Raw genomic sequence first — 16,790 nt, 5'->3', positions numbered from 1 at the left:
TTGTTTTAGCTTGCAATAAAATTTTCAACACCCATCTAATTGCCTTTTCTGAGTTAATATCCCAGAGGTCTCAGGCCACCAGCTGAGGAACACTGTCTTGGGGAGAAACACACTGAGAAAGAGAATGGCTTTGCAGTAGCAGAACACCAAGAAAAAGCTTCATTGTCACTGTTACTGACAAAAAAAAAAAAAAAAGCTGGTTCAGGTTTCCAATTCAATAACAAGTTTAAATTTCAGGAATTTCCTTCAATTCAAGCAAGAAAAAATAAATCAGCAGATAACAGATACACCAACATGTGCATCTTTCCATGGGGCTTTTTTCTGCTGTTTAAATTTTTTTGTTACTAACTGAAGTCTATTTCTGACACCAGATGTGATTCATAAATTCAGTTCCAGAGGATTAAAAACAAAATAATGAAGAACCCCACAATTTTTTCCATTTCTTTTATAGAGAAAAATGAAAACTTATTACCTCAGGAGAAGGCAGTTTTGTCATATCTACCTCACCACCAAGTGGTGCAGAAAGAAGTTTGTCACCTAGAACACTTTTCAAGCACATTGCCATCACTTCCTGCTGTTTAGGGCTGCAGTGGTTTTCCAAAGACAGTACAACTGGATAGGGAGATGACTGGAAACATAATTTTGGGATTTTATTATTAATAAATAAAAATAAGAATAATTGCTTTTCCAAAACACATTACAAAAGTCCCCCGGCAATCTGTATTTACCTTCATTTTCAAAGCGTTCTGGATATAGATCAGTTGTTTCAGGTTAGTAAGACAATAAAAAAGCTCACATTTTTGAAAAAGAGAAAGAACAATTGAAGAAGAAAAAAATGCACCTTCAGAAAGCTAAAGCAGAGCTGGACATAGGCAGAGGTGTAAAAAGAACTGCTTTGTTTTGGTTTTAAAAGGTAAATCAAATTCTAAAATTAAAATTGACAACATAAAGCAGGATTAAATGTCTTTTGCTTTAGTTTATGACAGATTTTTTTAATTACTTTTCAAGCTGATAGTCTCCCCAAAGCTTGTTTAGAAATTACTGCTTTTGCAAAGACAAGCTATGCATTTTTTTATTTTTAATAATACCATAAACATTTCTAGGGACAGTCTGCACTTTACTCATCATAGTACTCAAGCAAGGGTAATTGAGTAAAAATATAAGGTAAAAGGTGAAAAGGGGAAATTGAGTAAAACTTAGATAATAACTCAAAAGAAACATATCCATTTAAACATATAAATAAATCTCAGAAGTTGCCAGTAATACTGGTGGCTACCAAACCCATAGTCCGAATGAAATCTTTGCTCAGGCAGGACCTAAATTATCAATAAGGAAAACACCATTTTATTTTCTCCTGTCTTTACATTTTGTCCCATGAGCTTTTGTTAAGAGAAGCAGAGCTCAGCCTGCAGGGACAGCTGGTATCAACCATTACCTCTTGTGATTTTATCATCTCATTGGCACTTGGGCTTGAGAAATGAAGTTTGCATTTGAGTTAAGCACAATATGTTGTGTATTAGCAAGAATAGGAGAGTTATATCCAATGAGTTTTGAAAAACAGTGGGATAAAATCATGGTTTTAATTTCACTTTTAAAATCAGAGATTAATTAAATTGTATATAGAAAACAGAACAGAAAAAATACATCTTTCATTAGCACTGAGAAGGTTAATAACACATATGTGTAAAAATCCACATAAATTTATGATTTTGGATGTATAAATTCACACACATAATGCTGGCCTGATTCTGAGATTTGTATTAACAGTAATACAGCACTTCCTTTGAGCAGGAGTTTTGCCAAAAGCCTATACAAAAGCCTGAGACAGTGCCAAAATCTCTCCAGATTTCAGTGCTTTTCCAGAGATAGGCAGAAAGAACCTTGCCCTGTGAGTCACTTGACCAAAAAAAATCAGTAGCTGTTAATATTTATCAGGTCAACATTCAAAATAAAAAGAGAGGAAATGGAAAACAAAATCTCAGACTCATCTATTATCTAAAATTTTTGTCTATTTCATAAATTCTCACATAGGATATAAGACAGAGTGATAGCAGCAGAAGAACAAGTGACACAAAGACCTTTAAAAGATATAAAAAAGGAGAAAAACATCAGACCAATTCTAAAGTAGCTCTTCCATTTTTATTCAATCCTTGTTTAAATGATCTCACATGAGAATTACACCTAAGAAGCTGAGTAAGATCACATGGATCCTTTGCACTAAGTTTGGTGTATATTCATTATCGGGAAAAATGATTATGATTCTTTTAAAAGTTTTTAAAATACATTAAGAATACATAGCACAATTGCTCTGTAATTAATTTTAACAATGCCCATTGCCACAGGCTCTGTTTCATATTTTTTTTACCCTGGAGAATCTATAAGAGCCGTGTCCCTGGCTTAGTCAAAGCCACCATCCCAACTTATTTCTGTAGACATATATCTATACATACCATAAATGCAAACTTGTCAATCACGTGAATTACAGAACGAAATGGGATTTTGCTTGTTAAAGTGTGACCATGATACACAATAGGTTCATTGTTGTGGCCATCCCAGCAGTCAATCTCCAGGCAACGACATCCTTTTAAGAGAGCACTTCAGAAGAAAAAGAGAAATCATTTCACAGCCAAAAGAAAGATACCACACTTTTTTATACAAGTTGCTGTATTTCTGATTACAAGCACAGTGATTAATTACAGAAAAACCACCTCATTTTCATCATAAATAAAAAGAAATCCCACAGAATTTTACATTTATGAGACAGACATACTTTCTGTTGTTTATTTTAGGTGTGTTATGTAATAAACTTTATTAGAGCATTAAAGAATATGGGATTACCTGAATTGTCTTCCTTAAAAGACTAAAAACAAGGGTCATAGATTTCAATAAAGGAATTTTGGAATAAAGACAAATTTTCACTTAAAACAAAAGAATAAATATTTTAAATGGTCTTTTGTTACTCTTCCAAACTTGCTTGCAATTTTGAGAATGCCTGTGTTTAAAAATCCATTGCACTTAGAGAATCAGGTTGCACTTGGTCTTTACATAAGTCAGTTCTCTCCAGCCCACATTTCTAAGAGGGAGTGCTAAAGTTTCTCAGGCACCTTGACTTTCCTGCTTTAATTTTAATAAATTAGTGGCGTCCCTTAAATTCTTAGGTTTCTAATATTTGACTTGCAACTAACTGAAACATTCCTTATAAACCGTTTTACTTAATTACCAATCTGTCTTTTACACGCTGCTTTTCACACATTAACAATATGTCAAATATGCCTCTAGCTGATTTTAGCATTTTCCTCACACAAATAATAGATAAAGAGGAAAAGAGGGGGGGCTATACCCTCCTTGCAATTACTTTCAGCAATGCAGCATTCACATAATGGAATTTTAAATACTGTTAATAATTCAGTATTTGTGTTTCAGTATTTATGTTTCTGATATTTCAGAATATATATATGTTTCAGTATATATTCAGTATTTGTTTCTGGTATTTGCAGGTCACTATAGAACATTATGAGAGCAACCAAAAAAAAAAGAGTTCAGATAGATGATGGTTCCAGCTGCTTTCTCTTCACTAAAGCAGTACAAATAATAGGAATTCTAGACACACCTCTTCCTAATTCTTAATATATCCTGCCCTCAGTGTTGCCTTTGTTACACAATGCATTTCCACCTTCCCTGCCATCCTGGTCCTCCTCCTCCTGGACTCACACCCTGCAGAGGGTCCTCCCCTGCTGGCTGCTTGAATGCCCACGTTTTGTTGTTTTTGTTGCTTCTAAACTGCCCACATGCACTGACCACATATGTTCCTTACACAGATATACTCCAACACACATCCTCTATATTGAACAGATTAGAGCTTGCCCAGGATTTTTACCTTTCTTTCAGGCAGTTATTTATTTTTGCACAGTGTGTTGAGATTAAAAACTGATTTAATAATGTACTCTACACCATACTATAGATTTCATTTGCTGCAAGGTTGACTTTCTGAGATGTAAGTGAAAAAAATAAATTGTTTCCAGACTATGAACAGATGGTTTGGCAAATGTATTGAAAAGTGTGCACATAAAATAAAATACTACTCTCACATTTTCAACTTGTATCTTTGATGGCTTTGTCCCTTATTGCCAAGTACGATTGTATGTGACTTAGCATTCATTTCAAAAAAGCCAAAGAATATTTAAAATATTAAAAAACAATGTCTAAATACCTGCTATATCCCCATAAATCACTGGGTCCCATTAGTTGGTCAGCTATCAAGTAGGTGTTGTGAGAAGATGAAATAAAATAGTCACACAATGGCTGGGTCATGTCTTGATAGACGCTCCTGTGCTGGTATTTAAATATTGAACATTCATCTGACTTCATGTACCTTATAAATCCTTCAAATGACATCTGCCTTCTCTTCCTCACTGCACAAAAACAAAAGGAAAAACATCTCTGTAAGGAAGCCACTCTGATGGTTATATCTATGTCCTTTCTGAAATTTTTTTTAATAGCCAATTCTGAACACTGCTGAAGGTTATACAGCACAACACTTTCCCTGCAATTTTAAAGTTCATAACAAATGTATAAATAACTCAAAAATCAGATACATGTGACTCTGGAGCTGAATTGCTGTGGTTCAAACTTCTGAGAGGAAATAAATGTGTTTTGACACTTATATTTTTCTACGGACAGCAGTAGGAAGAGTTTTCAGTAGTCCTGATTAAATATAAAGTAAAATATTTGTTATTTAATTTGGAAAGTAACATGACATGCCAGACAATGAGATAAGAGAATCTTCTTTTCCCTTTTAAGAGAACCAGGATTGTTCTCTAAAATTCAGTTAGAAATTCTCAATATAATCTTGCAGAAACTATGACTCCTAGCACCAAATATCTTCTCCAGGGGTGGAAAATTTCAAATAAATATTGATCAAATCATGTTTAGAAATATTTGAAATAAAAATAGCATCTTAACAAAAGAATTTACTGCCCATACAGATGATTTGCAAATCAAGCTTATTACACTACCGCATTTAAAACAAAATTAACTAATTGAGTCCATCCCAGTGATAGTCATCCCATTTGTTCTGCTTTTGACTGATTTAATGGCAAACAGAGCCATTACACTGCCAGCTACTGCTCCCAATGTCCTGTTTCAAATGCAGTCATTTTGCAAATGATATAATCTCAAAAGACAGCTTTGCTTCAAAACATAGTTTGAATTAGGAGGGATTTTGCCCAGTTCTTACTCTAAAATAACTTTATTGTCATCATAGCAGGCCAGTAGTGAACAAGCAGTAAATAATCCAAGATTATTTTATGCTAACAATAACTTAAAAATCAATGTATACCAGCTTGAGGACTGGAAATACCTGCAGGAAAACCCCCTTTTCTGCCCTGTAATTCTTACTACAGCTGTAAGTATCAGAATGCACAAGTTAGAATTGCTATTATCAATCTTCAGGGTGTATCAGAGTGAAAGTTTTACACCTGAATGAGAATTTACAGAAAATAATTATTTCTCAATTACACAGGTCTTTGAACTAGAAAACTTGCAATGTTTTACAATGATAAAGAAAAACAGAAGGCCATCCAGACATCAAACATACATTCACCGCACCACTGTTATTCCTACCAGAAGTCTTTCTGAAATTATTCTTCCACACTTCCATTGATCAAGAATCCACAGACAACCCAGTAAAACCATTTCAACAGCTAAATAACCTTATTTTCAGGACATTTTCCATCATTAGGAAACAGAAGTTTACCCTGAAACTTCCTTGCTGTCCAAAATATTTTATCAGTTTGGTATTATTCCTCTCCTCTGTTTCCACGCTCTTTCACTGATGAAAACTGCTCTCACACTTGCCTCCTTCCAGTGCTTTCCACAAAAACAAATCCAAGCCAGAGCATCTTTCTGTTTCAGATTTCTGATAATTTTCATTTTTCTGTTATCCACCAGTGCTGTTAATCCTTCTAAGGAAAAAACATGAAACTGCTACTCACCTTTACCATCCTAGTAGAGTTTACATATTTATTATTTGCTCCATTTTTTTTTCTAGTAACTGACAGAGTCTAGTTGCTTGGATGTTCCCTTTCTAAAATAGATATTACATTTGATCTTTTCCAGTCTTTCAATTCATCATTCATTTGCCCCCTATTTTCAAAAGTAACCTTTGACTTGTATTAGCCAAGCTTGTTACAGTCAATTTTCTAAGAACTTGGATTTGTCAACCTGTCTTCACTGACCTGATTACATCATTTAAGAAGGTCCTACCCTGTTTTATCCGTATTTTCGACTGAGATCTTACTAATATTAATAAATAATATTAATACTATTACAGAGGAATTTCTTTGGTCTTTTAACTAAAAGATTTGCAGGATGACTTCTTGCCACCCTGATGACTCTTGAAAAGAGTATCCTATTTAGTATCTTGACTTAGATTTATCCACATGTCCATGTTATATTGTTCTATACTTGTAACAACTGAATTAATTTTCTACTTTCTGTCTCTTTAAAATTCATTTTGAATTTTTTTAATGTTATTTAAAACATAATACACTCATCCTGTATTCTTTGCTTACAATGAATTACATGAACTGTCTGGATTTCATTTCTGATTCATTTATTTTTCACAGTCTGTCTATTTCTCTGAGCAATTACAAGTAGAGCTAGTAACTATTTGTGTGTGTGTGTGTGTGTGTGTGTGTGTGTGTGTGTGTGTGTGCATTTTTTTATTTTCTAACAATTCTTACCTTTACTGCATTTATTTATTAAATTAGTGAAAAATCCTGGCTTTTCAAAGTCTTGCTTTTTTTTCTGAATTATTTATGATGCTTTTCCTGGCTGTTCTTGTCATCGACAAAAGTTAACTGCAATATTCTCAAGAGAAATTAATGTTTATGTAAATATGCTGATGAGCATAATCCCCCAAAAATGAACATCTAGCATTGTTTTGTTAGTCAATATGGACTTCAATAAAACATTCAGCTCATGTCTCCAATCAACAGAATAAAAATCTTTGTATTTTTACAGAGCTTATTTCAGGCCCTTACATTTCTGAGCAATAGCCCAGTCACACTATTTTCTGACCATTTACAGACATTTTCTGCTTCTCCATTAAAGGAAATGGGAATTCATCTCCATAACTATTCCACAGTGAAAAGACTTTCATCAAGGCCTTACATTTCTCCCCCTGAGGAACCTCAGTCTTTTTCTCCATTAGGACCTTTTAGCAGTAGCTAGTGTGCACACACATATCCATTCCTTGTAGAAAGGGAAGGCAAGAAAAGATTTCTGTCTTCTCATTGCCTCTTTCTGTTCACAAAGTTCAATGATTTTTTTTCTTGCCCCCCTCTTTTGGATAGTGTGGAATTCATTTTATTAGCAATAGTCTTTTATATGGTTTGGGGTTTTTTTCAATCTGATTTAAGAAAAAATTATTTTTCTCATTCCTCCTGTTAAGGTAAACTCCAGGTCTGCCATATATACAAATACTGTCACATCAGAGAGGAATTATGGATATAATCTGAGTATTTGAAAGACTCTGACTACATTATACATTATTTTCAGTGTTTATTACATTCCGCTTTCTTATTTATCTTGGAACTTCTTTGAAAGTATTTTTCTTCCTCTCTGGAAAGAAAAAATTGGAAACTTTCATAAGATATTTGCTGCCCTGAAGGCCTGTAGGGTACCCACACTGCAGCAGAGAAAACAAGTAAGAAATCACTCTGCACTGGCCAGAGCCTCTGCAAGAACTGTTTCCTCCTGGAGTGGAATATAGAGAGTAGTGTAGGTGCATCACTTGGTGAGAAATTGAGGTTTTAAAATTTTTAGTATGTTGTGGATAAAAGCAAAATGAAAGAAACAAGGTGTCGTCCTGAATTTCTTCTTCATGCTTCTTCTTCCTTCTTCTTTATGAGTTTAGGTGGCATTTTGTAATTGGGCAGAAAAGTCCACACTGGGGGCTCTTTGGGATCAGTTGTCGGGTTAAAAGGGAAAATAATCCAGGTGTCAGCTCTTAATTAAAAAGTTTATTCTTAAAAGACCTTGTAACAAAAGATTGTTAGCCATTTTGTGCCTGCTAATGAAAAACTGCCAAAGTCACAGTAATAAGACTGTTTTACTAATAAAAAATAATAAACACTTGAGTCCAAACATAAACTACCATCTCAAGTGCCTTCAATCCAAACCCAAAAAAAACAGCACTGGAGGGACTGAGTACAACCTACAGTCCTTCTGAAGTAGAGAGTGGGTTGTGGGGGAGAGAAGAGCCTGAACTGAATTTGGGACTAGGAAATGGGGAGAAAGGTGTTTCCCATGGTTTTAAATGTATGTGTGCTCTTTATTTCCTAGGAGCTGAATTAGTAATTAAATAGCTACATTACTTGGCACCCAGAGATAGTAAAGTGGGTACAGATATATTTACTGGGAATTTTAGGGGGGAACTCATGAGAAAGACCTGCAGAGACCAGGGTGTTCCTCTGCTGTACTGGAAGGAGGAAGCTTTCAATCATTGTTAAAAGTCAGGCAGAAACATCATCAGATGGAATTTCATACTGTGAAATTTGACTACTTCACATCAGAATGAACATTCATGCTCTAAGGGAGCTGTAAAGAAGGAAGTATTTCCCTGACTAAAGTATTATTCCTTAAAGTAAAAATACAGTTATTCCTTTTCTACTCTGAGTTTACATTATAGGGAGGCTTTTTTTTCTACCTTACATACACCCATAACTGGTGCATACTCGAATAAAGTATCTGTCTGAACAGTTCAGTTCAGTTTCCTAAGGGCTTATATCTCATAATCACCTTTTGAAAATTTGCCCTGAGACTGGGTATTTACACACCCTTTCGTTCATCTGAACTATTGTGTCTCACAAATCCAGCCACAGCCATTGTCTTTGTTGAGATTTTAACTCATCTTTCTTGCTTCATATGATTTTTTATGAAATCTGTAGGACTTTGACAGAGATGTCTGCTTTATTAAATTTGATTTACATTGGCCAATGGGATCAAATGTTCTCTTCTGCAAATTTCTGCTCTACATCCTGCTCTGTCTCTCACACACATGCACAAAAAAACCCAAAAAACCCCTCATGACTGTGTATACTAGAATAAATGGAAGACAGTATTTTGCTTCACAAACACATTCTGGATTACTCAAAGTCCTTATCTGACAGATGCACCAGGCTTATATTGTTATTTACAAAGCAAGCTGGTTTTTTAAGACAGGATTGCATTTTTGCCCTGTTTTTGTATTGCCTAGCAGTAAAATAGGCAGGGGTAGAGTCTTTGAGTAAAATAGGCAGGGGTAGAGTCTTTGAGTGGCACTACATTATAAATAATAATGGGATGCATCTTCTTATCCTCACTCTGCCTCTAATCCTATCCATGTAAATAAGAAGTATTTTTTTTAAAAAGACATATATACCAAGCTAAAAAAAAATGCATTTAGTTGGCATGTTTTCTTTAACCTCATTTAATGAGTCAAGGCTTCTATTCAAAGCTAATAGTAAAATGGGCAGATAATGGGATGTTTGGGAAGAACAAAACTGAAATTTGGGTGTTAGTAAGACATAAATGTCAGGTGTGAATCACATATTCATATTTTGTGATCAATTCCATAGAAATGGCTCTTTCTGCCAAAAATGCAAGCTTTTAGCATACACATGAAAAAATCTGTTAGTGCAGCATTTTGACATTAGGCATTTAAATTGTATAACAAAAATGAAAGAGTAATTCGTTCCTGAAGTAGTTATGGTACCCACAGAGAGTAAATTCAGAGTTATCTGGCCCAATATATTTGGGAATCTCTCTGCACAAATGTTAAGGATGCACTAAATGCCATAAATGGATTTATTTAATTTATATGTAAAATGTAGTCATTGCTTTCATCTTAGTTGTTTTAATCTTGACATACCAGTGCTATCACATTGATGAGAGAATGGTTATTACTATTAGCAAACCTGTCAATCAAATGTCAAAACCTGCCTTTTTCCCTCTCTGTAAAGCACAGGGCAAGGGTGATAGATGAGTCCAACAGATCATCCTGATGAAGAATGTTCTGTAGCAAATTCAGAATGACAGTTGCACAAAATGGTCTATCACAATACCATATGAATCATCTCTCATGTCAATCATAACTGGAACTTTTCAATAAATATGTCTGAGTGGGAGTTTGAATTCACTCAAAGGACCATGAACAATACAGAGATTATTTTGCTCAACAAGATTATTTCCAATTACGAGACAAACAAATTTATCACAGGTGAAGAAACAAACAAGAATTTGGCTCAGCATCTGAAATTTAAACCAGACATCAAATTATACCTATAGAAACATCAGTTGATATTTACAAAGGTGTTTTGCAATGGACTCAAGTTTTTTCATTGTTTAACTGTGTTATAGCTTTTAACTTTCCCATCAAAACAGGTAACACAAAATTACCTGTTAATAACAGGAACCTTTCAAACTGGTAACTTGTACAATTAGTACACATTACTTCTTCTGAAACAGTAGAATATGTCCAATAAAATACAGTCAAATTTGAAAAGCAACCTCAAAGAGTAAGGGCATAAGGAGTCACGTGTTTTGCAGCTATTACTGCACAGTAAGTGTCTCTTAATGAAACACCAAATGTTCTTTTGTTTCTCATTGAAAAAGTGGCATTTTTCATTTTCTTCTTTCACCACAGGTCAACATAGAAAACCCCAGGATTTTATCCCAGAAGAAATATTTTCTCCTTTTTTTTTCTTAACCAGTTATCAATTCCACCCATTTCCAAAGACTGGGAACCAAGGAAATAAAGATTAAACACATTCCACTGAATTAAATAACAGCTTCCAACAAAATGCAGCTATATCCTTTTCATAGCCCAGTGGTAAATTTTGCCACAAGCTGAAATCAGCGAAGCTCAGCAGAAGTGTTACACTTCAGCTTGGGGCACCTTGAAATAGGTGAAGAACATGTTAGAGATTTATGAACCCCTCCTCATCTCAGAGTTCTAGGGAATCAGAAAGGGTGACCAGGCGCCTCTGAAAATCTTACACGGTGCTTCTGCAAGGAAGTCAGAGGGACATCAAAGTCTTGTCTGAAGCCTTGCATTATCACTAAATGACTCAAGGTAGAGAAGACAGGTAATGAGCAGACAAGAAAAATGGCAGATAAGAACCTTAAGAAAAACAAATTGGAAATTATTTGTAATGAGTTGAAGGACAGAATTATAGAAGGACTAGAAAGAAAAGATTAAAAAATGACAGAAAAAAGGAGAGAGAAGAGAAAGGAGGGCACCATGAAAATTAATTAAAACAAAGGAAGAAAAATAATTAATAGATGAAAAGACATGCTTTAAAATAAATAAAGAGATGAGGTTTTGCAAAACCAAGTAATTGAGAGAAGCACAATAAATCAGAGCTAGATATCAAATAATTTAACTGTGCATACCTTCATCAATGGGTTCATACTTCATAATAATTTCTAAGGCAGTTGTTTCATTAGCTTCAGTTTGAAATTGTTCTTTTGCAAGAAATTTCAGGAGCTGGCCATCAGGTAGAATGTTGCCATCTATTGAGTAAGCCTTGAATAGTTCTTCAAATTCAGGTCTGTGTTCAAGAGCTCGATAAATTGCTCTGAAGTCGTCCATGCTAATTCTATCTCCTGAGTGTTTGTCAATGGTTTTCTGAGGAAAAAAGCAACCAAAAAATTTTTAAAAAAAATCAATAAAACAACATTCATATATACAAAGTTATGCACCAAACATTTTTTTATAACTGACCATAGGAGTAAGAATCATAGAAGAATCCAACAGTGACTACAATCAGATTACATTCTTCAACTTTCAGATTACACTTTGTGTGCTACAAATATTTTATATAAAGTAAAATGGACCATATGACATAATTAGCATCTAAATAAGTATAATAAATTTAGATTTAATGCATTTTTAATATTAAAATACATTGTAGAAAATCTCTAAAATGCTATGCATTAAAACAAATGTGCAGCATAAAACTCATCTAGTGGAAAATATATTTAGTATAATACCTCTCCAACAGCTATTGACATCATATTGTAAATACTGTCAGTGAAATTTGCATACAAAAACATCAACCAGTAATCTTAAAAATGAAATAAGGATGACCAAGTTATCAAGAGACACAAGTCTTTTAACACTTCAAATAAGAAACACTATTAAAATTTGAAGACAATATTTTATAATAACCTATGGCATCGTGTTCTGTTCTTAACAAGCCAGAATGTTTAACTTAGGTTAATTATTCGCACTTTCAGAATTCTTGAATTGTAAGCTTGTTTTCATAGAGCTTACAAAATGTTAGCATAGTAATTAATTTCAATGTTTCAGTAAAAAAGTCAAAAGAAAAGTGAAAAGGACAAAAGAATTTGAGTAGAATGATTTTTTTTTACCATTTCTGTCTTTTGTGTTTTTCTCAGGTTTAATAATTCAATTTTTCCTTTAAAATTTTCTACTCAAAATAAGTAACTGCATACAAAATATGAATAAATTAGCCTGAATTATTCTTAAAAGTTGCCAAATTAAGAGAAATCTGCTGACAAAATTGCTCACAAAAATCCAAAACAAATGGCAATCCACTGCCTCAGTGATCATCACTGCACGCTGATGAAAATTCCTAATTGTTGGCTCCTTAAACAGAAAGTGCCAAAGAGGCCAAGTTCCAGCATCCAAAACACGGCACTTACAATGGCTGGGTTGGCTTCCACCAAAGTGTCTATAAACAGGAAATTGCTTACTTGAGCTCTGCCTGCTCTTTGATCAAGATTTGGGATTGCTGCTAAATTAGATTGGTTTTGAAGCCATAGCATAAAACCTAAAATTTAATGATCCACTGCCAGTTCCTTCCTAAGCAGTAAAGTTCCTACTGTACTTCTGAATAAGTACAATAGGAGTAAAAATATATTAGATAACTAAAACAAGTACAAAATTAAATTTCATGAGGAGTTCTAGTGAAAAAATCCTACGAATCAGTACTTCAGTATTTGCTTTGAGTTTGTGAAAGAGAATAATAATGATTTTTAACAGAAGTCACTAGCAAGAAAATATTTCTGTACAAATGCTAATTATACACATTTCAGTACTGCTGAAAAATTCCCCAGCTAAGGTTGATATCTTCAATCCAATTTTTAATGTTCTTAACAATACAGCAAATTTGCTCATAACCATTAAGCAGGAAAAGAGAATACCAACTTATTTTGGCAATAAACAGTCTATCAGGACTTGGAAGATGTTCACTTAGTTACTGGCACAAAGAGAAGCTGGGCAAAAAATTAAAGTTTCTATTTTAGTTGCCTTTTGATGAAATACAGGCAATAATACTACATAAGAGATCTCTAAAAATTAAAGTGATAAAAATCATTTCACTATAAAAAGATATTCTTACAATTTTGGGGGTAGATTTTTGTCATTCCTATTTTTATTAAGGCACATCAAATCTTTGCTGTTCAGAAAAAGAAGAGACAAAGAGTCTTGAGAGAAATTATATGAAAATTTATTATTCCTTAAAACCTTAATGCTCATACTGCTCAAAAGAGTATTACGGTAAAACAAACTCAAAGAGAACAGACAAGAAAAAAAAGCAGATTATTCCTTAAAATTAGTTTTCTATAAAATGTATTTTGCTATGTGCAACTATTAGATTAACTGCTGATGTGTGGTTACTTACAATGATGTCAGTAAGATTCCCTTCCAGAATGCTTTGAATTTTTATGTGTTATTACACTGATTAAATATTTGAGCCCCCAAACTACGGAACACCTGTAAATCTTTCTCAAATAGCAAAGAACATCTATTAGTACTGCAATAAATAACTAGATCAAGCTATTGGGTATAATAGGTTGTTAAACTCAACTAGATCAGACTTGTTCTTTGCAGGTCACTTCCCTCAAATAATTCTTTTCTCTACCCACAGCTGATCACTCTCAAACTCCTGCCAGAAACCAAAGTAGGGGAAAGATAGAAAAAACAGTGAGAAGTATTTTTAAATTCTCAAGAGGTTCTTTAGGTTGGCAAATATCTCCTTGCAAGTTCCAAAACCACAGAAAGCCTCTCCAGCCAGGGTTGAGCTCATGCTGCTGGTTCTACCTTGGCTTGACAACAATGAGAGAGGAAGACAGGGTGAGGAAAACTTAGCATTGCTAAGTTTTATGTCTCAATGACCTAAAAGCTTCTGACTTGCCATAGTTAATTCTCCTCTGCCAAATCAGGACAGAATCAGCCAGCTGGTTACAGCATTCTTAAGAATTCTCAAAAGTATATAAATGTGTAAATAAATAAATAAATAAATATGTATTTCTATATATATACACATTTGTTTTCATTCCCTTAGGGAAACAGCATTACCAGACAGCTGTTTTGCGGGGGGGGGCGGGGGGGAATGAGGTAAAAGGAAAATCTTACATCTTTTGAGTCATTACAAGAAGAACATGTATACCCAGTATGTGCCAAGGCACACAGTTTTCTAGTATATGCTCACTGGGATGTGGTACTTGTTGCATCCCCAGGACAAAGGAGGAATTGAGAATCTGACTCCATGTTTTTAGAAGACTGATTTATTATTTTAGATTATATTATATTAAAGAATACTATACTAAAACTATACTAAGAATAGAGAAAAAATTGAAAGAAAAGGCTTAACAAAATACTAATTAAAAACTCGTGACTGCTTCTAGAGTCCCGACACAGCTAGATCATAATTGGTCATTAAGTAAAAACAATTCGCATGTTGGATAAACAATCTCCAACCACATTCCAAAGCAGCAAAACACAGGAGGAGCAATCAGACAATTCTCTGAAGGTTCTTAGCTTCAGAGAAAAAATCCTGGCAAAGGGATTTTTCAGAAAATATGACAGTAACAGTGGGACAAGATCTGCTTGGCAGTAGTTTGCCTACCCTAAATTAACTTACTAAGACCAGTTTCTAGCTGGATGGTGTAACCTTTATGGAAATCTCTTAAACACTGCCACATCTCAAGGCCAAATCCTTTCCCTGGAGCGCAATTCCCATCCATTCAAGGCACACCTCTTAAATACTCCAGGAGAGGTGTAGTGGAGAACAGAATGAATGGGTGCTGGATCTAAAGCCTGGGCAGCTCAGACAAGTCCATGTTGTCCTCCTGGCAAGAGGATTTTGAGGAAGTTGCTCTCATGGCTCTACCCAGCATCAGACAGACACATGTGGGCTCATTAGCTTGATCACAGAAGAAGCTGAATAGGATGAAGCCAGAATGCTTCACGTTTTCTAAGTGTAGTAATGTTACAAAAAACCCCTGGGAATCAAAATCAACGTGTGTTCCATCTGACACTAATCTGTTGTGGTGGAAAGACAGAGTTATGTGGATGTTAGTCTCTTGTCTGAGTACCAAGAAGTAGGACAAGCAGAAGTGGACTCAAATTGTGCCAGGGATGGTTTAGACTGGCTAGTAGGAACAATTTCTTCACTGAAAGTGTTGTCAAGCATTGGAACAGGCTGTCCAGGGAAGTGTCTGAGTCACCAGTCCTTGAAAGTATTTAAGAGACCTGTAGATGTGGTGTTTAGGGACAAGGTTTAGAGGTGAACTTTTCAATGTATTAATGGTTGGACTCAGTGATCTTAGAGGCATTTTTCAATCTGAATGATTGTGATTTAAATACAAGCCTTGGGTTATCTATTTTACACAGAAACAAAAGACCCGGGGGAGAAAAAAATCTTTGCTGATTTTGCACACCACTCTAGCACGAAATACATTTCCCGAAAAATTAACTTGAAAAAATTCAGCAAAGGTATGATGTGTGTAACTGAACTTCTGAACTACTAATTGCTTAATGTACATACACCTTACCTTGAAAATATGTTTTAAATGGTCTTCATTAAAATTTATTTGCATTTTTTCAAGCAGCCTAATGCAACCATCAAAATTAATATTCCCATCTTTGAAATCATCCTGAATGAGATTCCAAAACCACGTATGAAGTTAAGGAAGATTCTGGCCCATGAAATTGCCCATTAATGGGGGGATGAGGGGGAGAAGTTTCATTTTGTTAGACCTAAGAAGATGGTGCTTTCCTTTTCTCATACTCTAGAACATCCTTGTCATCTGACTTGTGAGAATGCAGCAGGTGTGCAGGAAGAGATTTTTGCTCTGTCCTCAGAGACTCAGAGGTCAGTGACCAGAAGGGCTGAAGGGAGGGAGTGAAGGAGATCAGGGGGTGCTCAGGGTACAGAAAGGGGTGCAGTGAGAGGAGGGAAATGTGGGGAGGCCGAGGGGCCTCAGCAGCGCCAGGGAACAGTGGGAAATGCCAAGAAACACCAAGGAATGAGTGTCCCCAGCACTGTGCCCACCCAAACCTTATCAACCGGCCCTGGCTGATGGGACTGGCTGCCCCAGGCCATCCCTACCACCCTCCTGTGTGCCCAGGCCACCTCCAGGCCTGAGGGGAAGGAGACACGTCAGGGGGACCCAATGGCTGCTGTCACAGGGCAGGGAGGGGAGAGGAGGAGGAGAAGGCAGCAGAAAAAAAGGATATCTATTCTCATCCATGGTGGCTGTGCTCCAGCCCCCTCACTGCAGTGCCATCACCAGCCCTTGCTTGGGCTCACAGTGGGCTCCTCATGCCCCTGTGTGCTGCTGGAGTGCCATGGAATGTTCGGCCCCCCATCCTTCCAGTGTTGCTGCAGTGATGTCACAAAGTGCAGGTGCCCAGCACAAGCCCTTTCCTGCCACCACTCCAGCACCCCGCCACCATCGTGGGCCTTTTCCTTCCAGCACAAAGTGTCTCCCAACCC

The 16,790-nt window shown here is 35.6% G+C and overlaps 1 protein-coding gene across 2 annotated transcripts in view; it reads right to left on the bottom strand.

Annotated features, from left to right (window-relative positions):
* The window catches only part of PLCZ1 (phospholipase C zeta 1), a 45,293-nt gene extending 28,748 nt beyond the window's left edge, over positions 1-16,545 (bottom strand). For both annotated transcript variants that reach the window (XM_054632138.2, XM_054632137.2), the window contains exons 1-6: positions 16,532-16,545; positions 15,847-15,970; positions 11,437-11,671; positions 4,211-4,412; positions 2,451-2,595; positions 473-628 (exon numbers count right to left, since the gene is read on the bottom strand). In XM_054632138.2, the coding sequence (XP_054488113.1) occupies positions 473-628; positions 2,451-2,595; positions 4,211-4,412; positions 11,437-11,671; positions 15,847-15,970; positions 16,532-16,545 (876 nt within the window). The remainder of the gene's footprint in view (positions 1-472; positions 629-2,450; positions 2,596-4,210; positions 4,413-11,436; positions 11,672-15,846; positions 15,971-16,531) is intronic.
* Positions 16,546-16,790: the final 245 nt, after the last annotated feature.

This window comes from Agelaius phoeniceus, chromosome 5 (genome assembly GCF_051311805.1).
Source record: "Agelaius phoeniceus isolate bAgePho1 chromosome 5, bAgePho1.hap1, whole genome shotgun sequence".
Taxonomy (NCBI): Eukaryota; Metazoa; Chordata; class Aves; order Passeriformes; family Icteridae; genus Agelaius; species Agelaius phoeniceus.
This window is presented reverse-complemented; position numbering and strand designations above follow the sequence as displayed.